Here is an 11,626-nt window from a genome sequence, read left to right as displayed (position 1 = left end):
CTCAAAACATTCCAATTCGCACTTGAAAATGTTGTTGAGTAAACATGGCCTTCGTGATGTTTGCATGATTTGATCTACACATCTGTTTTCATAAGTAAGCTGAACATAAATGAACCTAAAGAGGTCAAATATAAGCATCGATACACACAATTACACACAGGAACCGAATATTAGCAGATTTCACAAGAAATCTGTCACATTTCAGCAAAACAGAAGATATCTGTCTGAATTATTTCCGCAGATATATTCACCTCCCACCTGAGCTCATCAAAGTGTTGCCAACAGCTTTCACTTTTGATGTAGGACTGCTCACCTCCACCCACGCAGCCTCCACTTGTTAGATCGGGAGGAGGAGGCAATGGTTAAATTAATAAATTAGAGCTTCCATGTTTCATGTTGACTCTCTGACAGATTAGACTGGATACGTTTATGTGATGGAGTCAAAATGAGTCACTCAAATATGTGTTTTTCTCAACAATAACAGAAAAAAAAAAAAATGTGGGTATTTTTTCAAACGCGCATTCATCTCGAAACGAACTCCAGAAAGCACCGAGGTTCATGACAAGCCTGCCGAGCTGACAAGTGACAAAGTTGGAGGTTCTCAATATGACTCTGTGTGTGTGTGTGTGTGTGTGTGTGTGCGCGCGTGCGTGTGTGTGTGTGTGTGTATTGAGGCCTCAGGGGTAAACAGCTCCCTGACAGCTCCTTGTATGTTATCTGTACAGCTCTGTTCTGCAGATCTGTGAACATGCTACCACAGCATCGTGCATGTGCGTGCACATGCGCGTGCACGTGAGTGCACATCACTGATTCTGGTTGTTGTGTACAATGTGGTCATTCTAGGGTTAATCTCTTCCATGTCTTGATGATTTCGGCTCATCCGTCTGACAGCCCTGGCTCATGGAGCAGATCTGAAGACACGGTCACCAGTACTTTCTACTGACTAGGCTGCAATTTTTATGGAAAGAGGAAGCACCCGAGGGAAACTCACCTCTGCACAGGGAGAACATGCCAACTCCACACAGAAATAGTGCTGTCTCAGAAGTGAAGCGAAGTCTTCAGACCACTTCCAAAAAATGCATAAATAAATAAATTCCCTCAGATAAGCTGAATAAAGTCTGGCACCTTTGCAAAAAGTCATATGACTGCTCAGATCTTCAGACTTCTATCACGCTGCCGTAACGCTAACACGCATCGCTGCACGGAAAGGAACGATAAATGACTGACGCAACTCGACAGCGTGAATAAAAGCCCAACTTGCTGTCAGACCGGTTGTTTCTTTGCCACTTCAGAGTGCAGAGGCGATAACAGTGGAGCAGGAACTGATAGGAGGTCACCTGCTTCTGCAGGGGAGTCCCATCCTCATCAGACTGCAGGTCTCAGGTCCTATCGACAGTATCTTGTCTCACATGTCACAGGCATCACTTGAACGAGGTGAAAGAGTCACTCCTCGCCAGTTGTCTCTGTGACCTCCCTATGAGGAAAACATCATGATGAGGCAATTTATAGTTTTATTATTGTGCCAGTAAATACCAATCTGTTTGAATATGGACTGGATTAAGTCACCAGACAGATCATTTCAGCTGAAAATATATAAAAGTCTAAAAAAATAAGATTTGCGTCAGTGAACATTGAGACATATATATATATATATATACTTTTTTTTTTCGAATTGAGATTTTAAAATGTGTTGTTAAAAGTAAAATAAATATTCCTTCAACCACTTTATCCAAACTGGAGCCAAGAAAATCTGCATGCACAGAAAAGAACGTGCAAAATCCGCAAAAAAAGACCAGGAACCGACATCTTCTTGCCATGAAATAAGATTGTTCACTATCAGGCCACCATTATTATTATAATAACAAAAATGAAATAATAACAATAATTCAGATAAAGAAATTATGGGGCCACAGTTACATGGTAGGTTTTTTTTTGTTTGTTTTTTTTTTTTTAAATGTGTTTATTCTTAATTACTTAATTCAGAATAAACTCATTCCGAATGGCTGCCAGCATTTGCCTTTGTCTTTATGTGATTCTGCTTTAAGTTCTGGGGATTCCGTGGGGTTCTGATTCGACAGGAGGCAGACGTATTTACATCTGTCAGAAGTAAACAACCTCCGGTTCATTAACTTTGATGCTACATCTTAAAAAAGGTCAACATTTTTATGCTTCAGGCCATCTGCTCTTTTCATTATATTTATTTCTTGTAAGGCTCCATTAAATAAATCACCTCCATTCGAGTCCAACGCTTGCTCCACGCCGCCATCTTGGAACATGTGTGTCTCTCTGAACAAACAGAAGTAAAGTGCAGTGGGATAAAATGTTTACATGTCAAGGAATTATTTAATTCCATTTTAAAATGAGAATAAACCAGCCTCCTTATTCAGAATTAAATTTAATTAAGAATTTCATTGCAAACCAGATGTTCACATGGTCATTTTAAAACGGCATCAACTTTTATTCGGAAGTAAAGAACTACAAGTCTCATGTAAACATGGCCTTTGTTACAAACACAAAGTGGGAAAGTGATGGCTCCGTTGAGTGAGCTGTCACAGAACAATCAGGCTGTTTTCCCACCAAACCTTTCAGAAAAACACAGTTGTTTTTAAGGTTCTCCGCTGAGCCAAACGGTCGACCTGCTCCATCGACTCCTGCTGTGCAGAGTCTACCTGATGTTTCCAGCTGTTGCGTCTGTCCCAGAAATCTTTGTGCTTCCTCGTCTGTCTGCACCGGTGAACACATACTGTGTGTGTGTGTGTGTGTGTGTGTGTGTGTGTTACATCAGAGAGTCGTTACGTAACACTGACATCTGCTGGGAACAGAGTGGGTGTTGGTGACGGGCTGCAGCCTCGCCGCTGCTGCCCTGCCGTGTACTGCGTGTCTGTGTGTGTGTGTGTTTGTGTGCCTGTTTACACTGTTTGTTTGTTTAGAGCTGTTTGTACTCACTCAGCCAAACCGAAGTGGCGAGAATTTACTGCAAAGAGCCATGTTACTGTTTTTTTTCTGTTTGTGTTTTCATTCGTTGGATTGATCAAAATGAGGAGGACAGATAAAATCCATTCTTACTACTTTTTTTGTTTGTTTGTTTGTTTTAATCAAAGAGCATAAAGTTATGTCAAAATCTGTTTTTCCAATAAAGTTTTCTCAGATACAACAAAACAGACAGGGGTTTAAGACGCAAATATACACACAAAAAAAAAAAAAAAAAAAGAAGAACAGTATAAACAACCAAATAAATCCACCTTCTATACAAGTATAACCATCGTAACAGTGGTTATGGTCGAATTCAGAGCATTTGTTAAAATGAATAGACTCGCTTTGAAGAATAAGAACGGCAAGAATGGAAGAAACAAAAAAGAAAAGAAAAACAATAGTTTAGAAAATAATCTTATCCTCTTATTAAATGCAGAACTGAGTCTCCACTTGTTGTTTGGATAAGTTAACCAACAAGGAAGGGACATTAGGTTCCGTGAGTAACATCGTAACCGCTTCACTTTGTAGTGCCAGTAGACGCAGTTTGGCTTCTCTGACCTGAAATAGAGCTGACAGTCATTCGAGTGACCTGTCAACATGAACCTGTTTCATTCATGCATGACTTACTTATTAAATGTTATGCAGCCATCCACCACTAGTCGGAGCTACAGAGCTCCCTTCTCCTTTGGAGTAGCACTTGAGTAAACTGCCGTTTTAACACATCGCTGTTGGAAATGACGAGATGTTTTCTCATTATATCAGGACAGTTTGGTGAAACTTTTATCCAGGAAATGAAAACGGTCGACTGTGTCACAAAAGAAACTGTTTGGTACTGTGTGGTAATCATATCAGTCAGCTAGTCATAGTTAAATTATTTAATCGTCAGAAATTAGTCTCTCAAAAGCATCCTTGAAATGTATTGTTTAAACAGCACATTGGTGCTAAATATGATTTCTGGGGTTTATGTCGGGTAAAATTCATTTATTGGGTTTTTATGGAAAATGACTGTTACTAAAACTTGAAGCCTTATGCCACAGAGTCATGAATTATGAATGAAAAGTTTAGAAAAAAGAAAAAAATATGATAAATGAAATCAAACACAAAAAAACAAGTTGGAGTTGCAGACAGTTTCTGGGCACCTTGGGGGGGTCTGAACAGCTGGGCATCACAACACCATCAAAAGTGCCATGTTTTCATGTAGTTGTCTCTAACACACTATATCGGCAGGCTTTACACAACCAACACAATACAGAAAATCTTTCTTTGACTTTTGGTTGAACACCCAGAAAAATCCACAATCTACATCTGTACTGTTTCTACATGTTCATCAGCATGTTTTTAAACATTGTTCTTCTATTGCTGGAAAAGAAACCTTTAACAGATTTTTTTTTTAATTCAAAATGCAGCTGAATCAGACCTTCTCATCTCCTGCTGCATATGTGCATGTGCTGCTTCCATCCTTCAGCCTGCAAACTCTTCAGGCTTCAAACATCAACATCCCTCTGTGTAATAAACAGGGGAAATGAATTTAACATGTACTGAATGGAGCCACTCTGGCAGCCATCTTTTCAATTTTCAGGGGGGCCGTCAGGCTGAGTTTAAGAGCTCTAAACTGGAAGACGATAAGTTAATCCTTTTATCCGAATCCTTGCCGCAGGGCGACCGAAATAAACGCAGAAATGGGAGCTGGGAGGAATCTGGTGAAAGAAGGAGAAGTATAAGAGATGTGACTGAGAGAGAAAGGAGGAGGAAACTACTGCACAGAGGGAGAGAAATCAGAAGGAATTAATAAAGATGCAGGAGATGCGAAGCATGCTTTTATTTGACTGGGAGGTGAAAAAGGGAATAAATGTGACTTCTGCCTTAAATAATTAAAAAAGGCGACTTCTCTCTGACTCCGTGGTGTCTGGGAGCGGGTGTGGATTAAAGGGCAGGGGAGTGCAGGGTGGGGGGTTGAATGCACACTGGGAAGCTCCCAGTCTAAAAGTGAACACTGGATAAAAAGCTTTTACCACATGGAATAAATTGTGTTAAAACCGTAAGGCTCTCAGGGTGACTTTCACCATAAACAGGGTGCACACAGAAAAGAAAAAAAAACCCCAACAGTGGGTTCATCCATCTTTTGTAAATCCCTACATTCAGTGGTTTATTTCCCACTTCTTTTAATACACATGGTGATGTGGGAAAGTAATGGCTTCACCGTTTTGAAACAGGAGCCAGGGAACTTCATAGAAGTGTGTATGCATGGCTAAACATGAGAATTAAATTATTTTCATCTGTTTTGATATTAAAAATGATATTGAAGAATGTCTGACTAATCCTAAGATTGGGCCCTCACTTTTTATTTGAGGTCAAAAGTTCATTTCAGAGTGGATTTAACTGTTCAAGATGGATGGATGGATGGATGGATGGATGGATGAAAATTTTCATTTCAGAAAGGTTTTCCATCCAAGACTGAGTTTCACTTTTTAATTCAGCTTTGCTTGATTGAAAGCGAGGTCGAAGTCAAAGACATAAAGAAACCAAAAAGTGAATGCAGCTGTTAAAAATCAGGCTGTAAAGTGAATAAAGTTTGACTCTATCCAAACACTGACGCCACTGGAGTGTGTGCGATGAACCAGTGAATTTAAGTACTTGGAGAAAGTTCACAATGGAAAAGATGTGCAAAAAGATGAGAGCACCAACAACTGTGCCATCGTGTGGCCCGAAACAAATAATACCCCAAGTGATGCTTTACAGCAACTCTCACAACCATGGTGGCGGCTTTAATGTCTAACAACGGCAGTGAACCATCTTTCAGTCTTGCAAACACACTTGACTCTTCAACACACAGCTCTCCATCCTCAGCAGCTTCACACAATAAATACAAACAGACGCTCCTGTCTGTTCTGCCTGCAGCCTAAAATAAACCTGTTTGTGTGAGTGAGCGAGCCGGTGTGACAGCCGCTCATTCATCCAGCCGGTACAGTCGACTCTCACCTGAGCAGCAGCAGCAGCAGCAGCAGAGAGGCCGAATAAATCACCGCAGCATCTCCAGACATTCAGCAGCTAAAAACAGGATGTTGGAGATAGAGAGAGGCCGGCTCGCTCGTCCCCCGAGGAGAGGCCGGCAACGTCTGAAATATCTCTGCTGCCCTGCGAGGGCCGCAGGCTGCAGCGCTCTCAGAAAAATGGATGCAAAGTTTTCCTCGGCGCCCCAACAAGTGACCCAGAATGAGATCCTCACACAGTAACAGGAGCTGTTTCACTGCTGGTTTCATCCTCTTTCAGACTGCGGCTCCAACCTGGCTCAGAGAAGCACCAACGTCACATCAAGTGGACTGCTGTTGATTCTTATCAGAGCCACAGACACTGGATAAATGGCCTGCATATATGAGTCCAAAAATGTTCCATATTCAGTTCTATTATTCTGGGACTGAACTCACTGGACGGTAGCTACTACAAACAACCTGCCTGCTACTGTATGTTGAGTCGGTACAAGTCCTATCATCAAATCCATGAGACAACTGATGATGGCGGCTCAGTTTTCAAGATTCATCATAATTTTGGCTCATTTGAGAATATTTGTTAAAAAGTATAAGCTCACAGAAATTTACGGTTCAGAATCAAACACTAGAGTTTCATTCTAATCAGACACCAAACCAACAGCTTATCAACTTTAAAGGGGCTGTATCATGCAAAATTCACTTTGTGTACGTTTTAACCTTGTTATATAGTTATGTACTCACCAAAAACACCCCCAAAGCGTTTTTTTCCTTCGTGCCTGCGTGTTTGAGCTTTCCTGGTTTTTCTGCTGCTCAGGGAGGCAGCCCCTCCCGCACCCGTGAAAACACTCTGTTTCCCATGTTGACGTCACAATGTGAAGATGTGCCCCCCCCATTGTCTGAAAGCCACAATCAAGCAAGAGCAAGAGTCTGAAGGGTCTGCGCCTGGTGAGTTTCTAACAGGAAAAGACGTTTTTGTGTGTCTTTGTGTGTAGAGAAGCTAGAGCTAAAGAGCTAAGGCTAACCCTTAGAGAAGCTAACGCATGACGTATTTGTTTTGAAGCGCTGATTGGTTGAAGCACGCTGTCAGTCAAAGTCCACAGGGGGAGAGGCAGGATTTACAGCGAAACATAGCGCTTTCTCTTCCGGGTTTCAGAATTAGCCCCAGAAAATCTTTTATTTCACACAAAATGACTTTTCGTTAGCATCAAAAATAAACTATTGCCATGTTCATGCCTATAATAGGGTTTGGAATGGCTACAAAAGCATGATACAGGTCCTTCAATCGTGTAGTTTCATGTAAAAGCAATAATGTTTTCCTGTAATGTTGTGTGACAATCTTAACTATCTTTCTTTGCAGACTTAAAACCACCTATTAAATACTTGACAACTCCTTTCAATCTCTGATTTACTGCTTCAAATGCTTTAAACAAGATGTGTATCACTACCTTGACAGGTCTCCCAGTCATGTCAAACAGCATTTTTCTTAAAGTGATCTTCAAACTGTCAAAAAAAAAGTCAAAAAGTCCTCTAAAATATGCACAAAACCTGCAGAAAATTGGAATATTTATAAGTCTCTAAATTCCTTTAATCCGTCAATCAAGCATTTGCATCTACTAAAGTTGTGTTTCTGTGGTGTAACACAATAAACTGAGAGCGCTGCACAGAAAACACCATTAAACATGACTTCATTACTAACAAATACGCCTCCGCACTGTTTGCCCGCTGAGCTAACTGCAGGTTTTGATGCACACACAGCGCTGATTGATGCTGTTGCCCTGGTAAAAGTATTGTTAGCCAATGATCAATGGCGTGGTGGGACTCAGGGAGGGCTGATGGGAATTTGTTGAGGTGGAAGATGCCGGTGTGTTTGTTTGCGGGGTTTGTCATTAATGCCTCCCCCGGGGCTCGGGCCGGACCTGAAGCGGAGCCGCAGCAGGAGCTTTGGGGGCTCCAACACATCTTTATCTTCCTCGACTAAGCCGCAGCTCACCGGGCCAGGTGAGAATCCATCATGGCTATTATTACCTGAGGCACCACACTGCATCCATCTCACACACACACTCACACACACACACATACACACACAAGCAGCGTGCTCCGGCTCGATCTCTTTGTAAGAAGAGTCTGATCTACAGCGAGTATTATTGCTGCAATATACTGTAATTCCTGACAGCACAAGCCGAAAGATTAAAAACAAACAAGCAGAAAATACAGAAAACAAAACAAGACATCTTTTATCTCCAGCTGGTGTCTGTTCTTATTTTCTTTTTGTATTTTTAAGCTCTTTCTTCCCCAAATTCTGCTCCTATGAAATTCAAAAACATCGCTTTTATAATTCATTCGAACATGTGTAGAAAACTTTCCCCCGAAAGTCTAGAGAGGTGCAGAGACAGCGCTTAACCACAGCATCAGACAGCCGCCACCATATGATCCCCCACCATCCCGTTTTCATTTGTCTGGTACCCGCTCCCGTCGCTAAACGAACTTCCACACATGTGGAATACCGCATTTCTTTCCATTTTTTAATGCTGGACAGATCAGGCGTATTGCGTTCCTGTGATGACGACCACTATCCTGCAAGTTGTTGCTTCAAAAATTTCAGAAATCCCACACAAGCAAAGTTTTTCTCAATATTCAGTTTTTATCAGTTCATCAATATTAGAGATTAAAGTAAACAGCGGTATGAACAGACAGCTGTCCAGGTGCATTTTGAAGGACGTAAACATGTCAGATTCACATGTTTTATGCAGAAATCAGCCCACAGGACAGTCTCAGTCCTCTCGGTTTCAGTTGTGTTTATCCAACACTTTTAATCCACATTCCTCTGCGCTGAAACGGCCCAACAGTCAAACTTGGTTTTGTGAGATTAAACATACGGGCGCCTGCTGCGGCGGCTGACGCGAACGTGCAGCAGATCACAAACAGGCTGATTAACCAAACTCTGCTCCCTTTCCCCTGCTCCGCTCCTCATCCTCGGCTCAGGACGGCGCTCCGCGGCCCGCGGGAGAGCGACAGCTGGCTGATGAAGGAACGGGCTGTTTGCTCTGCCGCCGCGGGAGGCAGATGACGGAGGCAGACGCGAGGGGGAGGCTGGTGTTAGCCGAGGACTCTGGTTATTTAACACGCGGGGCTCCAGAACAAAAAGAAAGGAAACCAAAGAAGAAGAAAAAGACTTGAAACAGTCAGAGAGAGACAGGAGAGATCACAGCGGATCTCGGAGCTTCATGAAATGAGGCCAGAAGTTGCACGCCTGCTCGTCTCTCGGCAGGAGAAGGTGAATAACAGGCTGCTCGTTAGGCGGAAATCTGGAGAGTGACGGATGCTGCTTCACATATTTCTAAGAAGTTCAAGCAGTTCAGGAACGGCTGAGAACAACCACCACAAATAATGGCTTAAAATCCATCCCTGCATTAATCAGGAGTCTGATCATTAATCCAGAAAGTCTTTTCATCTCGGCTCAGACGCTGTACTGACTGTTCTTGATCCTGTTTTCCTGTCAGAGGCGGTATATTCTTAGTAAGCACTCAGATTCAAAATTAGATTTGCTGCTCCTACCTATGAAGGCTCATTTTGTCTGAGTAATTAATTTCCTTCTTTCATTTCCAGTTTCTTCAGAAGAAATTCAAATCAGTCGGCATATTGTTATAAATTCAATCTTTCACCCAGTGAGAGTCTGACAGTTTCTTCACCATCATAAAGAACCATCTCCAAGGTTTCCCAGCAGAACGTCGCTAAATTTGTGCGAACAATGTGGGGACAACATGGGATACGATGCGTTATCGATCTGTTGAGTCCAAAAAAATCTCTGTGCTGTTTCACGTCGTATTCACTTACGTGTGAAACGGAAAAATGACTCCGGCAAACTTCACTGAAAAACTCTGTCAGACTCGCCTCGCAGTTCACCCAGGAAGGCAGTTCCTCAGTCTTTGTTTTCACTGCATTTCCTTTTCTTTGCCTTAGTGCAGGTCTCTGTTTCCTCCCCTCCCTACATCTTTCGCTGCTTTGTATGAGTTTGTTGTTGGTTTCGGAGGTAAATCCTGCAGTCCCCGGGTGACAGACCTGATCACACAGCGCAGCCCGCCTTTTTTTTTTTTTTTTTTTTTCTGAATTCTGCTGATAAATTCCTATCTTGGTGCTCTTATCAAAATGAGAACTTTGTGGCAAATCAATGGATAAATAAAGTCTCAATCTGTGTATTTATACATTTACTGATGATTCATCATTAAACCATTAGAGGTTGGAGCTCTGATACTCATCACACGCACTGTGATTTGTTGACAGTAAATTTGCATTACATCCAAATTCTGTTCACAGTGATTCAGGCTGAGGAGAAAAACTAGCCGCCGAGCTTGCAGTCTTTGTGCCCGGGAAGGCTAAGAACATCCCGCACCCATGTGCACTGACACGAAGCAGATTCTGAGCGAGACGGCGGAGACGGACTTGTGTTTTCCAGTCACATACAGTAACGACTGATCAGACTTAGTATTCTGTGGAGAGAAGTGCGCTCAGGACGGCTCATCTCACCTGAACGTTACCCCGTCTGTTAAATCCAGAAGCAGTAAAACTTAACAGGTTCTGACTGCAGTTAAACAGTCTCTGGTTTAATGTTTTGTAGTCCAATTACACAGCTATAAAAACACAGTGTCTGTTCATGCACGCACAGGTTCAGGGTGGGTGAATCTCCCTCAAGAGAGAAAAATCAATGTTTGAAGGACGGCGGAGAAGAAGCTGAAATAGTAGCTTGAACCAGGTAAACAAAACTGTGACCTCCAGAAATGTAACTATTATTCTCGATGTAACTATTATATTACTGCAGAACAGTGTCCAGACTGACATTCATACCTAAGACTCAAAAATGACCACAACAGGGTGAAAACACAGGTACAATTCAATGGTTTACTCTGTATTTATTCATGGAAAAAAGCAAGTCACTTCTTTTCTATTCGATCAATGAAGTGAAAAATCATTTAAAACAGAGAGAAACTCATGAAATGTTTTCATTGACAAGCTCAGTCATTAGAAAATTAGGGCTATAGTTATGAAAAGGCTGCATATATAAAAATGGGAACAGGAGTAATTGAAACTGTGGGAGCTGATCAATGAACTCATGCGTCTGTGTTAAAGATCTCAGTCCTTTTTTAATCGACCGTGTTTTGTATGTACGGGAATCTGGGTTCAACACCATAGATGTTTCTTCATTGTTCCATTTTTTCAAGTTTATTTTTTAAGTCTACTAATCTACTAAATATCTGGCATATTTTGATTTTATAAGCATATATATATATATAAAAAAAATAAACGTAATAGTTATTTTCTTAGTAAAACTGTTACTGACTTACATATTTAGGTAAAGTAATGCAGTTGTGCGAATGTGATGATTAAAAAAATGAAACTTTTGGAGTCGAATGCACTTGAACATAAGCTGTTTTTTTTTTTTCATTTACAAGCCCAACTACTATTGTTAAGACAGAAATCATGAAGTTTTTGTTTTTGTTCACATCCTCCAGCGCATGTTGTCATTATCTGTAATGAAGCGTGTTCAAAACAAGTGCAGAGCAGAGCTATCTTGGCCAGTGAAGGCTTGCTGTATATCCTGATATTGTTTGTTGTGTACTTTACAAACAGCTCTGTGGGTTCCTGTTACATCAAGGTTTCATCAGCCTGAT

The 11,626-nt window shown here is 41.5% G+C and overlaps 1 protein-coding gene across 1 annotated transcript in view; it reads right to left on the bottom strand.

Moving 5' to 3' along the window:
• Positions 1–1,039, bottom strand: part of LOC115388505 (nuclear receptor ROR-alpha A-like) — a 55,933-nt gene extending 54,894 nt beyond the window's left edge. Inside the window, exon 1 of the mRNA XM_030091670.1 lies at positions 992–1,039. Within this exon, the coding sequence (XP_029947530.1) occupies positions 992–1,010 (19 nt within the window). The 5' untranslated portion in view covers positions 1,011–1,039. The remainder of the gene's footprint in view (positions 1–991) is intronic.
• Positions 1,040–11,626: the final 10,587 nt, after the last annotated feature.

This window comes from Salarias fasciatus, chromosome 1, assembly GCF_902148845.1.
Source record: "Salarias fasciatus chromosome 1, fSalaFa1.1, whole genome shotgun sequence".
Classification (NCBI taxonomy): domain Eukaryota; kingdom Metazoa; phylum Chordata; class Actinopteri; order Blenniiformes; family Blenniidae; genus Salarias; species Salarias fasciatus.
Note: the sequence above shows the minus strand (reverse complement) of the source record. Positions and strands in the feature narration are given on the sequence as shown.